The 16,764-nt window shown below is 36.3% G+C and overlaps 2 protein-coding genes and 1 long non-coding RNA gene across 3 annotated transcripts; all 3 read right to left on the minus strand.

The window, feature by feature from the left end:
* Positions 1-1,305: 1,305 nt before the first annotated feature.
* LOC311288782 lies at positions 1,306-2,523 on the minus strand. Its single transcript, XR_014626998.1, has 2 exons — positions 2,035-2,523; positions 1,306-1,710 (listed from the first exon to the last, which is right to left on the minus strand). It is a non-coding gene; the product is annotated as an uncharacterized lncRNA (long non-coding RNA).
* A 2,617-nt stretch (positions 2,524-5,140) lies between these two features.
* Positions 5,141-7,477, minus strand: dnajb9b (DnaJ heat shock protein family (Hsp40) member B9b). Its single transcript, XM_084406772.1, has 3 exons — positions 7,384-7,477; positions 6,645-6,875; positions 5,141-6,545 (listed from the first exon to the last, which is right to left on the minus strand). Exons 2-3 carry the CDS (start codon positions 6,859-6,861, stop codon positions 6,121-6,123), a joined length of 642 nt encoding a protein of 213 aa, XP_084262898.1. The 5' UTR covers positions 6,862-6,875; positions 7,384-7,477; the 3' UTR covers positions 5,141-6,120.
* A 5,760-nt stretch (positions 7,478-13,237) lies between these two features.
* On the minus strand, positions 13,238-15,499 carry avpr2l (arginine vasopressin receptor 2, like; the record flags this gene model as incomplete). Its single annotated transcript, XM_084408282.1, has 2 exons — positions 13,238-13,764; positions 14,653-15,499. 2 exons carry the CDS (start codon positions 15,497-15,499, stop codon positions 13,685-13,687), a joined length of 927 nt encoding a protein of 308 aa, XP_084264408.1. The 3' UTR covers positions 13,238-13,684.
* Between the last annotated feature and the right edge of the window lie 1,265 nt (positions 15,500-16,764).

Below are 16,764 nucleotides of genomic sequence, written 5' to 3' on the forward strand. Positions count from 1 at the left end.
TCTGTTTCTTGTTTTCCAAATTCGTGAATAAATTCCTCACCTGTTCTTTTGTCAAGTGCATCTTTGGGAGTCTTCCTGATAAGGTACTTTCTGATATCCCATCAGACTTCAGTGAGACACTGCTGTTGAATTCACCACATTGTCTGCAGCATAATCTTTTGAAGGTACAATTTCCCCATACATTTTGTAAAATGAAGGAAACATTTTTCAGATTCTGAACTATTTCTTGGTCACTAATGAAATAAGCACATTTGTGACACTCATTATGACGATCAGATGTTCTTTCAATGTAGCTTAAGATGCTTTTTGGATCATTTCAAATCATGATGGAAAATATGATCATCAGGTTTTATACAAATTTGTTGAGTTCATGCTGCTGTCATTAAAGCAAAAGACATTAAAGACGGACAAACCAAATTCTGAGACAAATAAGCGTTGTAACAAATTTTCTGGACTGCGTGGTATTAGCATTTGGAACATTGTCCTGCAAATGCATATTCACTCTTAAAAATAAAGGTTCTTCATTGGTATATGGTTCAGTGAAAAACCTTTAACATCCACGGAACATTTCCATCGGGCAAAAGTTTTTTTAATGGTGGGAAAAGATCATCATCTGTAGATCATCAAAATGTTCATCTATGGCATCACTATGATAACTTCATGAAATTGATTGAAATTTTGAATGATAACTTGATTTTGAATGACTTACTTAGCTACGAGGCTGTTAATCCATGATATTTGCTTTTTTTTGTTTGTGTAATTAACAGCGGAATTCCAGGTGAAAAACATACATACTGTACCCACAATGCTGTACAGAAAATTACACCAATCAGAGAATCAAAAAAGCAACATGTGCCAAAATAGCCACACACACACACACAGTTGCAACTGAAATTATTCAACTCCCATTGCAAATCAGGTTTATTGTCAAAATGTACAGACTTTCAGCTGTTTGCAATGAACAAATCAGACAGAAGTAATTGAACATAACAAATGCTTCAAGTAGTTTCCCCAAATTCAATTAAAAATGCAACTTTTAATGACTTCTGCAGTCTCAAAATTATTCAACCCCTTCATAACAAGCGTCTTTAGTACTTAGTAGTAGTGGTAACACTTTATTTTACAGTGTCCTTGTTACATATGTTACGTGTACTTACCATATTAATAACAGTAAATTATGCAGATGTAACCGTGACGTTTATGCCTAACTTAGTCCCGACTACGCCACCGGGGTTATATACCCACGGAAATAACAGCAACACAAGTTCAAATAGACAATACTTGATAGAAGAACGAGGACGTGACTTTCAAGCTCAAATAGTTTTATTGACAATGCAGCATAATTCTCTGAAACAAGCACTTTCAACTATTAATAATATAAAAAGAGGAATAAGAATTTAATATACATGGACGTTAGGTCAATTATTAAATTTCACAGCCCACCCGTCTTACAGTAGGAGAGACCAAGCCTGTGTGAAAAAGAGGAAAAGTCATTGGGCCACGGACCCGCCGCCCTAAGAGTACAAACCACACGTGCACGGTTCTCAATGAGATTAATAAAACCACTTCTAAGAAAAGTACAGTGAATAATACAAACCACTCTACACTCCCAAACCAATACACATGCAGTGCAGGAAATCTCACGCCACATGCAGTGAAGGGAAAGGCCCAGACGACCCCAGAGAAAGACACTCCCACACAGGCTGGCTCCTAAGACAAAAAGGAATATAGGTTAAAACTCCCATTTACGCATCACATACACCACAGCGGTTGGCCTAAACCAAACTCAAATGATAAACAAACAATTTACAAAAATAAATCATAAACAAAACAGCAGGGCCTAGACGTCAGAGGTCCACATGGACTCCAAACAGAAAGATCTGCCAAGTAAAAACAAAAACATAAATATCAAACAAACAATATTAGTATTTGGAATACAAATCCAAAATAAACCTCCTATGATGTCGTTCCTATAAATCATCAACCATTCAAACTACATAATTGGTAGGTTAGGCTCATTGCTGACACACATACCTCTGATGTACTCCAAAAGTGAATTATAAACTGGGTAATACAGCTCGTTGCTATGGGTTAAACACGGCATCCAGCGCTCGACACTAACCCCATTCAAACGTCCACGCGCTCACTCTTGCATCAAGGACTTCCTCCCTGCGTGTAACAGAATCAACCATGTAACCAAGCTAAACGTCTTTATATATTACAACACAATACCACACTCACACATACCTCTGATGTACTCCAAAAGTGAATTATAAACTGGGTAATACAGCTCGTTGCTATGGGTTAAACACGGCATCCAGCGCTCGACACTAACCCCATTCAAACGCCCACGCGCTCACTCTTGCATCAAGGACTTTCTACCTACATTTAACACAAATTCAATAATATAAATAGACTAAACATCTTTATGTAGTACAACAAAATACCACACTCACACCTCGCTATGGCGCGTCGGAGTCACAACACCGGAAGGAGACGGAAAAGGTCAGAACGTCAGGAGGGTGTGCCGTCTACTGATTGTTGCGCTATTTTATAGTGGAATTTGAGGTATGCTTTGGATCATTGTCCCGTCTAAAGGTCCAATGACGCCCAAGCTTCAACTTCCTCACTGGCAGCATGACTTTTTCTGCTAGGATTTCCTGATACTTCAATGAATCCATCTTGCCTTCCACATGCTGCAGTTTTCCAGTGCCAGAGAATGCAAAGCAGCCCCAGAGCATCACCGAGCCCCGCCATGATTAACTGTAGACAGAGTGTTCTTTTCAGCATATGCTTCATTCTTCTTCCTCCAGACATACCGCTGATCCATAGGGCCAAAAAGTTCCAGTTTCATCGCTCCACAGAACTGAATCCCAAAACCTCTGTGGCTTATTTATATGATTTTGAGCAAATTGGAACCGACTTTTCTAACATGCAGTCAAACGTGACTCAACAAACCTAGCCAGTTCAGATATTTCATGTGTTCTAGTTCAAGCACACCTGGTGCAACTAATGAAGCCCTTGATTAGTTGCATCAGGTGTGCTTGAGACAGCACCTGTTTTGCAGATTTGTACTGTTGTGAGGGATTCTATTCTGGGGGTTGAATAACTTTGAGAATGCAGAAGTCATTAAAAGTTGCATTTTCAGTTGAATTTGGGGAGACCACTTGAAACATTTGTTGTGTTGAGCTATTTCAATTACTTTTGTTTGATTTGGTCATTGCACAGCTTAAAGGCTGTACATTTTGCCAATAAACCTTGTTTGCAATGGGGTTTGAATAATAACGATTACAACTGTGTGTGTGTGTATACAGGTGCTGGTCATAAAATTAGAATATCATCAAAAAGTTGATTTATTGCAAGAATTCAACTTAACAGGTGAAACTAATATATTATATAGACTCATTACATGCAAAGTGAGATATTTCAAGCCTTTATTTGTTATAATTTTGATGATTATGGCTTACAGCTTATGAAACCCACAAAATCAAAATGAAAGAAAATTAGAATATTACATGAAATCACACAGTAATTACACAGTAATACCATGGTCATTGAACCAGGTTTTGGTTCTTTTGGCAGTGTGGGCAGGTGCAAATCCTGCTGGAAAATGAAGGAAGCATGAAGTGCTCTGAAAATGTCCTGGTAGACGGCTGCGTAGAGTGGACAGCACAGTGGACCAACACCAGCCGATGACGTGGCTCCCCAAACCAACACAGACTGTGGAAGCTTCACACTGGACTTCAAGAATCTTGGATTGTGTGCCTCTCCATTCTTCCTCCAGACTCTGGGACCTTGGTTTCCAAATGAGATGCAAAATTTGCTCTCATCAGAAAAGAGGACTTTGGTCCACTGTGCTTTATTAAATCCAGAGTCAACGCAGCCGTCTACCAGGACATTTTCAGAGCGCTTCATGCTTCCTTCATTTTCCAGCAGGATTTGCACCTGCCCACACTGCCAAAAGAACCAAAACCTGGTTCAATGACCATGGTATTACTATGTAATTACTGTGTGATTTCATGTAATATTCAAATTTTCTTTCATTTTGATTTCGTGGGTTTCATAAGCTGTAAGCCATAATCATCAAAATTATAACAAATAAAGGCTTGAAATATCTCACTTTGCATGTAATGAGTCTATATAATATATTAGTTTCACCTGTTAAGTTGAATTCTTGAAATAAATCAACTTTTTAATGATATTCTAATTTTATGACCAGCACCTGTATATATATATATACAGTATATATATATATATATATATATATATATATATATAATCAACTTTTGTACATGACTAGTTTTATATTTCCCCATCATTTTTAGTTTGCAATGCTTCATGCGATTGTAGTTTTTCCCTCATTGAAGCTGTTAAGTACACACACTCTTGTACCTTTTATCTTTTTTTTCCGATTTTCAAAAACATTTGCTTCAAATCAAAGTTTGTAGTGTTATGATTCACCTCGTAGCTGATTGTCTTGGTCCATGGCTTTTAACTGACTTTTTTACATTCCCTATGGGGAAAAATACTGTTACACTTTATTTTGATGACCATCAAAAAAAAAAAAAACACTTTAGACATTCTACTAACTGTAAGTAAATCTGCAACTACATGTCAACTTACTCTCATTAATAAGGTATAAGGTTTCGGGTTAGAATAATTAGTTGACATACTTGCAAAGTTACTTATAGTCAATAGAATGTCTAAAGTGGACCATCGGAATAAAGTGTTACTAAAAATACTGAAAAAGTGGACGGGCACTGTTGTCCTCTCTAATAGAATCAAAAGTTCCATTTCATGCGGTATCTAAGCATGTGCTTGCTTGAATTACATATTCAAGCTAAAGCCATTTTTGAACACAGTGAAACAGTAGAGAACCTGAGCATGGCAGTTAGCACACCAGCCAATCACACACTTTCCATAAAGTTCAAAACTAGGAAAAAAATATGGTTGTTAATATTGCTGTTCATTCTGACAGTACACAAAGCTTGATGAGGTAATTGTTTATTGGAAATAAAGGTATTCAGATTAAACTACTGACAGACCGTGTTATGCTGCTTTGGCTAAAATGTTTGGACAGCCAAATAAATATATCCACATTTACGGAACTACAAGGAGTGTACAATTTTTTTTTTTTGTTCAATGATTATTTATATGAAAATGAATGATTGTACATGGCTTTTTGTACAACTGCCCCAGGTAATTGCTCAAACCTTCCTATTAACATGGAAATTTAACATGAGAGCAAAGCGAGAAACAGTAACCGTTTTTTAGGCACAGCTCTTCATTTGATCATATGGCTGCTTTTTTTCTTTTCTTTTCTTTTTTCCAGGAAAGCCCTACAGCTAACAGGATTCCCCCTCCATCAGGAAGATTTGAATAATTATTGCACATGTAAGGGACTTCCCCCTCAAAAGAGCCACTTGCTCTGGTGTCACGTTAGCAGAGATGAAAGATATACAAATTGTGTAACATGCTTGCAAAGGACATGACCACGTTGAATGTTTTCTAGTGATCACATACATGTGTCAAACAGCTTCTAGGTTCTAGGATCTTCAGAAATAAGTTAAAACAGGCTGAAAATCACAAATAAGCGATACAGCGGCACTTCATGATAAACACAATTGTGTGTTTTAAAGCCTCCGGTGTAAACGTGGAAGCCTTTTACCCTGAAATATGCTTTAAGACCCTAAATCTTGACTTCATAACAAAAGAAGAGAAAGACTCTGAGTTTATAAATGCCAAAATATAGTACAAAATGTACTTCAAGGGCCAAAAATAAATGTTGAAATAATGACCTAAAACATATGAAAATATGTTCATGTAAATATACAAAAATTTTATATTTTTAAATATATTTAAAAATATACCTGACACTGTATTTCTTTTTCCATATGGGTCAGGTCGTCATGTGTTTATGTTGAAAATTGTTGATAACATTATTAATATGTTGTGAATGGTGAATTTTGTATAAAGTCAGATTTAGGATCCCTGAACTGAGGATGTTTCGTCCAGTAATGTGTGATTCTTGCAGAAGGTCATCAGTACTGATCCAAAACACAAAAAAGCATTTCAGTTTCAATCAAGACAACTGGAAGACATTTCCATGTACGCATTAACTCAGGAGCAGTCGGTGTATGTTGTGACCATGTTGCCCTTTCGCTGTGTGACAGTCCTGCAGTGCTGCCTGCTGGAACTGTGAAACCTGTTTTCAGTCCGAGTCTGGTGTCCATTAAAAGAGAACATCCTTTCCATATTCTCAAACATATCATCAAACATGTCACCGCCGAAAGAGTTCTGGAAGTGCCTCCTGTGCCTGCTATGTGCTTCTTCGTGGGCGTGAAAGTGGCTCTCGAAATGTCTTTTATTATGCATGTGAGGGTTGTGTCCATGCATGTCAGAGTCTCTGAACATATCATCAAAGTTGAAGCTAAAATGTTGACGGAAGTGATCCCCGCCTCCTCTCGGGCCCTCCCTGGAGAACGGACTGCTCCTCGTCTGGTCGTACTCCTTCCTCCGGTTGTCATCTGATAATGTTTCATATGCTGGGAATGGAAAAAATATGAAGCTTTAACAACCGATCAACACTTATAATGTTCAGAAAGGTGTGTCCTGTGTCAATTTGAATGGGTGTGTTGACTCACCCTCGGCAATCTCTCTGAACTTTGCCTCTGCATCAGGGCTTTTGTTTTTATCGGGATGATACCGCATGGCTAATTTATGGAAGGCTTTTTTGATCTGACGATCAGATGCGTCTTTGGGTACACCCAGGATCTCGTAATAATCTTTCTCGGCCAGAATCAGCTCTGCGATGAGCAGAATGCTCACAGCCACTGTGAACACTGACTGAGCTGTTGCCATGCCTGCGATCAAAACTGTTAGCAGGAAACAAGAGTCAAGATCACAGTTCATTTGCTTTTGTTCTTTTGTCATAAAAAAAAGAAAATTCACAGTAGTACATCAGTGGCTATGTAATAATGTCTATTAATGTATGTATGAGAATAATGAGAATGTATGTATGTAGGCCCTATGTAGGCTATGCACGAGATAGATAGATAGACAGACAGACAGACAGACGGATAAATAGACAAACAGACAGATAGATAGATAGATAGATAGATAGATAGATAGATAGATAGATAGATAGATTGCACTCTCTAAATCATGATACAAATTAATTTTCCAAAAAAGGGCTTCAAGCAAAATACAATTTCCTATTTCTTTCTTATTATTTATGCCCTGTACTTCCTTGAAACTGGGTTACAAGTAGGCTACATTATTCTTAGAGAGATACTTGCAACAACAGGACATAATTATTCTCTAACATATCTAAACAGCTTTATGTATATTAAATATACAAGAAATCTGCTGGTTTTAACTTACCCGATGCTCTCTGTCACAAAGTTACATCAACCACAGAACAGCTGACCCTTTTTCTGAGCGCTCTGACAGCGCTGAAGTTACTGTACCACGATTCGCAACGCGATTGGCTGATTCCCGGGATGAATGACTACAAGCGCTTCGATTGGTCCAGATCCGGAGCACATTTAACGCTTGTCAGACCGTCACTTCCTGTTTCTATAGCAGGATTTTAGTGGTCTGGTCAGCGTGCCGCGATACTGCGTGCTGTCAAACTGGGAGAACAGAGGACCGCCTTCAAAAAAACAAATAAAAGAGTCTATATCTTTATAGTAGTGTTTCCAAACTTTTGACTGGTACTGTATACAGTACCAGTCAAAAGTTTGGAAACACTACTATTTTTAATGTTTTTGAAAGAAGTCTCTTATGCTCATCAAGCCTGCAGTTAAAAAAATATATATATATATTATGAAATGTTATTACAATTTAAAATAATGGTTCTCTCTTTTTTAATATACTTTAAAATGTAATTTATTTTTGTGATGCAAAGCTGAATTTTCATCAGCAAGTACTCCAGTCTTTGGTGTCTTATGATCCTTCAGAAATCATTCTAATATGCTGATTTATGATCAATGTTGGAAACAGTTGTGCTGCTTAATATTTTTTATAACCTGAGATACTTTTTTCAGGATTATTTGATGAATAAAAAGAACTGTATTTATTTAGAATAGAAATCTTTTGTAACAATATACACTACCGTTCAAAAGTTTGGGAACAATAACTATATTTTTTTAAAGAAATTAGTACTTTAATTCAACAAGAATGCGTTAAATTGATAAAAGGTGATGGTAACGATTTATATTGTTAGAAATGTTTTTATTTTGAATAAATGCTGTTTTTATGAATAAATGCTGTTAATGTTTTACTCATCAATGAATCCTGAAAAAAGTATTCCAAAAAAATATATTAAACAGCACAACTGTTTCCATCATTGATAATAACCGAGTATCAAATGATCATATTAGAATGATTTCTGAAGGATCATAAGACACCAAAGACTGGAGTACTTGCTGATGAAAATTCAGCTTTGCATCACAAAAATAAATTACATTTTAAAGTATATTAAAAAAGAGAACCATTATTTTAAATTGTAATAATATTTCATAATATTACTGGTTTTTTTTTTTTTTTTTTTTTTTTTTTTTTTAAATGCAGGCTTGATGAGCATAAGAGACTTCTTGCAAAAGCATTAAAAATAGTAGTGTTTCCAAACTTTTGACTGGTTCTGTATATATATATGTGTGTGTATTTATATATCCTATAGGCTACACTATATTTACTGTATACATTTATTTTGTTTTCTGTTGAATTTCTGTCATTTGTGTAGGCTACTAAAGGTACCCCGTGAGAGATTAGGTCAGACTAAAAAAAGAGTTAAAAACATGCAGTGAGAGAAGTGTACTTGTTTGTTTATCGCACATTCGCGCACCTGATATCTGAAGGCCACTGCTATTCCAACTATATTCCCATTTGTTCTAAGTCCAGATGTCTTTCCCTATATCATACATAATTATCTTTATTAGGCTGCACCTTACTCTAGGTGGTTTTGTTTTAAGATGTAAAAATCAAGTTCTGTGTAGATTTAAATGTTTAAATCTAATTGTTCTTTGTTTTGTGATCATATTAAACCTGCAGAGCAATCACATGACAGCTCATCAGGTCATCTCCATTCGGATAATAAAACAGGTGAAATCCTTAAAGCCAACTGAGCCTGCAAAACAGGCACAAGATGTCACAACTTCACTTTCCCTTTAAAACTAGTTTACTATAAAAACAAACAAACAATATATTTATGTATAAATAATGTTTCGTTTAGTTTATTAAAAGCATAATATATTAATATATATTTTAATATGTGATAAATATATACAAAAATCTTCCAAAAAGCGTACTATAAGCAGTCTAACTCATGCATCAGTACAAATAAGGGTTATCTCCCTCGAGACAAACTGCAAGTTAGCTAAATGAGATTTTGTACTTGCTTGCCAGAATTATTTCTGAAAACACTTTGTCCTCCATGCATAAATAAAGGCTATTTAAAGGAATTTATATTGTTCTGTGGCTTCATAGAAGTGTGAGGATGTGAAATGGATTTAATAAAACATGTCTTTCTTTTCATGCATGCGTGGCCACATGGTGTCAGTGTGGCAGAGGTCATGTCATTATTATAGAAGTGATGTTCATTCACACACTAGATTAGAGGGAGCTTAAAAATAGTTATTCATTTGGTATGGCTGAATGAATGGCTGGTATGGTTTTGAATAGTGAAAGATAGTTATGTTATTAGGTGCCTTAGAAAAGCACTGTTTACTCTGTTGAAGTCACCACGAAATCCAAATTACTAACAAGCTGCTTTAAGGGATAGTTCACCCAAAAATGAAAATGTTGTCATAATTTACACACCCTCAAGTTGTTCCAAACCTGTATGAGTTTCTTTCTTCTGCTGAACACAAAAGAAGACATTTTAAAGAATGCTGTTAATCAAACATGGTAGCCATTGACTTCCATAAAGGAAAAAAATATATACTATGGAAGTCAATGGCTACCATCAACTGTTCGATTACCAACATATCTTCTTTTGTGTTCAGCAGAAGATAGAAACTCATATAAGTTTGGAACAACTTGAGGGTGTGTAGCCTAAATATGATGACAAAATTTTCATTTTGGGGTGAACTAGTTAAAATCCCTTTAATGGGACTAGGGCTGTTGCTAGGGACATTAAACTTTTCTTCAACAGGTAAATCTACGCACGATCTGCTTTTACAGCCTCGTTGTGTTTGTAATCGCGCTCTTGCAAACTAAAAAACTCGAACTTTCAGGGCAATTGTTTTTATCCTTATATTTCTGGCGATTGTAGATAGCCAAAATGCATAAAAGTTGTGTTAATTTGTGAAAATGATCTTGATGGACAAAATATGTCAGTATCATAAACGTTTGTTAATCACTTGTTTTTTGCGATATTTACATTTTTGTCAGAGGAACCAGTGTGATGCTAACTTCCGGGTTGGCTTACAAAAAAACGTCATCACAGCAGCACTTTATTCCTGATGGTCAAAATCAATTCCCGCCCTACATTTTTTTGTTCAAAAAGCAGTTTCACGTACATATGTCACAATAGGGAAGAAAAGACAATTGCAACTTCTGTTTCTTGCCGACTTTAATGGTGCATTATTACATACAAAATACACTTTTTGCAACATTTCTGAAACTGTTGTTTTAAAAGTATTGGTAAAATGTTATTGATCAATATAACTCTTGAGCCATGTAAATTAAGCATTGGTGTTTTTAGTATCTAAAATACAAGTGCAATGTTCTTTAAATGTATCAGGATGTTATCTAATTTAGGAGGTCAAACCATATCTGTTTGGTTGTAATGAAGTGCACAACAAAGGAGTAGATAACAAAAACAGTCTTTAATAAATCCAACAAGGTAACACTCAGGAAATCACTAGGAGAAAAATAAACACAACCACGTAAACTAAAGATGACACCGAACAATGGACTGAGGAAAGTAAGGGCTTAAATAAACACAGGAAAGTAAGGGCTTATGGTGCGTTCCAGGCAACCTGTAACCCGTGTTTTTCCAACCTTATACCCGTGAAAGTGCACTGGAACGGCAGTCAAACCTGTGACTTCCCACCCGTGAACTCGTACTAGATCGATGTACTCCCAGTTACGAGCTCTGACGTCACATAGCCCGCGAAACCATACAAAACAACAATGGCAGCCCCTACGGATGCAGTGTTTCTGCAGGCGGTACACGGTGAGAATACACTTTAGGACAATATAACGTTGCAGTCAAATTAATAATAATAATTAATAAACAAGGAGTAAGCATCTTTGGCGACAGAAATTATTACAAATGCGCATAAGCCCCGTAAGGTCCGCCATGCTGGTTTGTTTACATCTAGCTACCACAATTCCTTGCGCTCAGGTAGTTTGGCGTGACTGGCCTGGAATGCTACAAAGTCGTGAGTCGTGGTTTGAAGTCGTGATTTACGTGCTCAAAAACCTGCCTGGAACGCAGCATTAAATACACACAGAGTAATCAACCGAAAGAAGAACAGGTGTGAAATGAATGAGTAACTATGGAAACTAACAATCACTGTGAACACAGGCAAACAAGAACATACAGTAACAAAACCAAACTAAGGGACCATTTACACGATACCGTTTTCAACTAAAGACGTAAAACTTTTAATGCGTTTTAGCCGTTCATTTACACGACAACATCATTTTTTAGAGGCCTGAAAGTGCACGTTTTTAAAAAACAATACCGTTATCGCCTCAATGTAAACAACAAGACGTGAATTTGTGAAAACGGTGACGACATGCGCATGCGTATTACGTGTTCAGTCTATAGTTGCGAGCAATTCTTTACAAAGTGACATCGCCGAGTACTGGCCTGGCATGCAGAATACAGCGTTTTTAGTTGTTTTTGCGGATCCGTGTGAACGGAGATCGTTTTGACAACGGAGTCATCGGTACGCAACGGCAAAAGAAAAACTTTTTCCGGTTTTGGTAGCCTACACCGTTGTCATGTAAACATACCCCTCAACACAAATTAAATAATAGAACTAAACATAACCCTTACAGTTTCATATCCCCTGTTCCTTGTGTAGCCTACTATATGATGTCTATTCAATTTCAAAATCTGATCTAATTATGTTATTACTCATATTTTTTCAGAAGCCATTTCCTTAATGTCATAATTTACACCGCATTGTATTTGATGAAGGGCATAAAATGCTATGTTATTCTCACTTCCCCTTACACCGTTCGGCTACAATGGTCTCCACCGTTTTTCATCTGCCTCTAAAAATGCTCTAATCCCATTTTCCAATGGCTACCTTGGATACAAATGCCTTAGGCTTTCATTTTGCCTTTAATCCAAGGAGTGTTTGTGCAGTAAAAGGCTAACCAAATTTAGTTGTGTCGTTCGGTAGTTCAATAAGGCCTAGATACGTTTTGGCATGTTTTTACAATCATAATTTTAGCGTAAGACCATCAAGACCCTTTAATGAATTAATTTACCTCATTGTTTTTCAAATGAAAGGAGAAGGTTTGGTGCATAAATGGGATTACATTTTTTTAAATATGCTATAAGTGCACAATTATGGCCCTGATTTATTTATTTATTAAAATAAATATCTACAATTACATATTTTTGGATTTATTAAACCCGTTAGAGATTCCTCATTCAAAAGATGGTCTGCTTTTAAACTCCAAATGTGTGAGGAACTATATTAGGTGTATTAAATATTCAAAATTGCTCTATTATTTATGGGAACAGAGGTGAATAGAAGAGAGAAATTCCTGGAGGGAAATATGATTATGAAACTGATCGCTGAAAATCTTGACTGATGTTTGTATGAATCCGGGTTTCTCTGTGAAGGAACATTCCCATTTCATTTAGCTTTATTTAGGTATTCAAACAGATTTCAAAATGTGTGAAGTGACTTTCACAGAAACCAGGCTTTGCAGTACAAAGAAATTTGTGTGCATCAGTGCGTGAAAATATGAGGTCATCACAGTGATAATGGAAACGTCACACAATTTTAATCCTATAGAATTTTTAATGCACAAGCTCATTTGCATTTTTGTTTAAATGACTGAGGAATGGAAAACAACAATGAAATGAACTGCATTGACCAAAGGCCAATCTCTAATTTACATAGATAAGTAATGTCATACAAAGTGTTTCAAAAATGAAAAAACGTGACCAAATCTATACAATCAAAGTGACAATCACATATGCAGCTCATTTGTCTGCATAATCACACAAATGCTAAATATCTTTTAATACATACTGGGAAATAATTACAGTAATCATACCCTGATTTTCTTTAAATGGGAGCCATTTCTTCTTGATACAAGACTTTATGATGTTAGTGAGTCACTTAGTGCAGAAAGGCTGGTACATTACCTGTAAATCACAGGGCATATTTTTACAGCACAAAGATGAGGTGCCATTACCCATATCATCTGTCAGAAACCTCATTCTATGAATATATACAGTTACTTACATTTTACGGCTTAGTGCAAAAATCATAAGAGAACAGATCTCCTTCATTCTTTAGCAGTACAAATATTAGATTTAAAACAAAAAACAAAAAAACATTGAAACAAATGACCATGCAGAATTACGCAACAACTTTCCATAGCCAAAATCACTTCACTTATTAAAAAATGGCAGAGAAATTGGTGTATGCTGCCCCCATATTCATGCACTCTTCAGCAGCAAGAACTTGTTGTCTGTGAGGTTCTAGCTGTAGTACAGGTAGATCCATGGGTTTGTGCAGCTGTTAAGACTGGCGAGGAGCATGATAGTGACAAACACTGGCCCTGTAGAACAGACATGACACTGTAAATAAAGAATCACAGACAAAAATAACAAATTGCACCTAGGAAGTGTTCAAACGTGGAACTTTTCTGTGCAAAAATATTGTGTGCACCATCTGGTGTCTGCAGGCAACCGAAACATAATGCAGTTTAATCTGTTCGGGTCCTTTGTGGGCCAGTGAATGGTTTTACTAATGGCTATGTATCTTGTAGATCTGCAGCTGTGGGGAAATAGATTGTTAACGCAACAGAATGGTTGTGAGTAATCATATGCACATTTATGATGGCTCATATACATTAATGGTCATTTAGTCACATCTGTTATCATAACTTTGTGGTTATATTCCAGTATATTGTGAAATGCATATTTGTTTCATCATTTGTATTTTATTTATCATATTACCATATATCATAATGGCATTATTATAATTTACATTAAAACTATTGTATTCTATTTAAATGTTTTAGGAAAAAAGTCAAAAATGTGTAGAAATATTGACAAAATTATTGTGAAATATTTGTTGAAATATTTTATTATAATATTTAAAAGACATTTAAGATGCTGCACTTTTTCTACAGGCGGTTCACATCAAATAAGCAGATCATATGAACTCTACAGACGGTCAGATGTTCCTCACTGACTTTCAAGATGCTCTTTGGATTATCTCAAATCATACTGTTTTTTTTGTTTTTGTTTTTTTACACAAACTTAGTTTATGCTGCTGTCCTTAAAGCAAAAGTACTTTTAATAATTAGTCATATTGTTAATTTTTCAATGCAACTTTACACTCACTGTTATGTTAATTATTTGTATCTAAAAAATGTTGTATTAAATCATTTAAAAGCAAAATAGAAGCATCTCAGAGTGACTTTTGGACAGCTTTGGCTTACCTTGCGTGGGTGCACTGCTTGGACTCCAAGCTGACCAGAGCTGGACCACGAAGAATGGGCTCCAGCAGAGGGTGTACACCAGGATGATAATAAAAGTCATTTTGACAGTCTTCAGCATTGCGTTTGATATCCCTTTAGTGCTGGAGCGCCCATCACCTGCGCTGCCCTGCAAGGCTTTCCTCTTCATATTGAAATAAATCCCTGCGCATATCTTTATCTGACAATACATCAAGATTACGGCTGGCAGAACAAACACGGATAAAGTGATCCACGTTATGTATATTTTGCCTCCCCAGGGCTCAATAAATGTCGCCCAGCAGTCGAAAACGTTCTTCTCAACTTCTTGGAGTGAGAAGATGAACATCTGCGGAGCGCTGAACGCCAGTGAGATGAGCCAGGCGGCGCTTATGGCAACATACCTGCGGAAAGACCCCCTGAAGAACGACACCATGGGTTTGCAGACCGCGTGATATCGATCTATGGTCATGGCCACGATCATGTACGTGGACGCAAACATCCCGACCACTTGAAGATACTTAACTGATCTGCACACCAGATCGGAGCCTTTGAACCGGTGCGTAATCTCCATGGATAACTGCGGCAGGACTTGGAAGAAAGCGACAACCAGGTCAGCCAGGCACAGGTGCAGAAGAAACAGCTGAGTTCGAGTGTGTCTTTTTCGTCTTTTCCATAGGGCATGGAGAAGGAATAAATTGCTAAATGTTGCCAGCACGAAAATGGACCCCAGAACTGCAGCTTTCACGAGCGCAAAGTGTCCATCGGATAAACCAAACGCCTCGTGCGCACTGGATAAGTTACCGCTGCTGCAATTAAGGTTATCGGCCATTGTTAATTTAATCCTACCTTAGTACCTGACTAGTTCATTTGTTATGTTTAGGGCGTTTGACTCCTGCAGTTGTTGAGCACTGACGCAAACGGCGCGGTGCGCTATGGCACAAATTGGTCAAGACTCCAACGCGACTACCTGTGTTCACGCACGTCAGGCATTTAGTCATACATCAAATAATGGGTTAAATAAACACTTGAAATCATTTTTTCACCCGAAAATGTTGCTCTTGAGGTCAGTGATGGCTATATTCTTCCCATAATGCCCATAAGATCAAAGAGATAAAAAATGGGTTTTTGACAGCAGACATTTTTCTCTAAATAGCCTACTTGAAAAAAGAACCAGCCAGCCTTATCATCTGCAATATGTAAGCTTGTACATTCGTACTCCAAAAATATTTAGGCCTAATTTAAAGACTTATTTGAATTGCGTATATTATTAATCCCTTACTGTGGAATTACGCAGTTTTAACATAAACTAATGCATTTAATGTGATGTATATTTGACTCAGTCATACACAATTGAACCAGGTAAGATTTCTGTAATATTAAAACCGAATGTGTTTTAAAAACACAATAACCATGCAGGTTTATCATCGATAAATCCGAATAGTGTCAATCTCATACATTTCAACTAATTGCTATGTTCATGCGTTTTAACTGAATGTTTTTCTCTCTCACAATGAACAGATTTATACTGATATTCTAATGCATTTTGAAAATATGATTATTTAGATCATATCAAATAGATGCAAATAATGATACCTTTGCCGTATTTTTGAGAGAGAGAGAGAGAGAGAGAGAGAGAGAGAGATTCATAACCAAAGCCTCATTTAACAATAAAGTTCATATTCAAACTGCATATTCTAATAAATTCTTATGCATTTCACTTCATTATGTACATTTTGAGGTCAATGATGTAAAGTCTGTCTTTTAAGCCTCATTCAGCCTTTAGTGTTTATATAAGAAAACACTGCAGACAATAAACTGACTTTTATATTTGATTTGACTAAAAAGGCTTGTGACTAATAAGCTGCTATGTATGACTGTATTGAATTATTTCTAGATTTTATTTTTCTATTGACACTGTATTGGAGTAGACATGTTTTTCAGTGCAAAGCATAATGATTAAGGATATGGGATTATGGGCTGCTGCACAAAGTTTGCATCGACATTTGTAAATCTTTATAATCTGTAGGCTATAGGCTATTATAAAATAAGAAAATAATATTTGAGTTTTGTACAATTAAAAAATAAATAAATAAA

This window comes from Rutilus rutilus, assembly GCF_951802725.1.
Source record: "Rutilus rutilus genome assembly, chromosome: 4".
NCBI classification, from domain to species: domain Eukaryota; kingdom Metazoa; phylum Chordata; class Actinopteri; order Cypriniformes; family Leuciscidae; genus Rutilus; species Rutilus rutilus.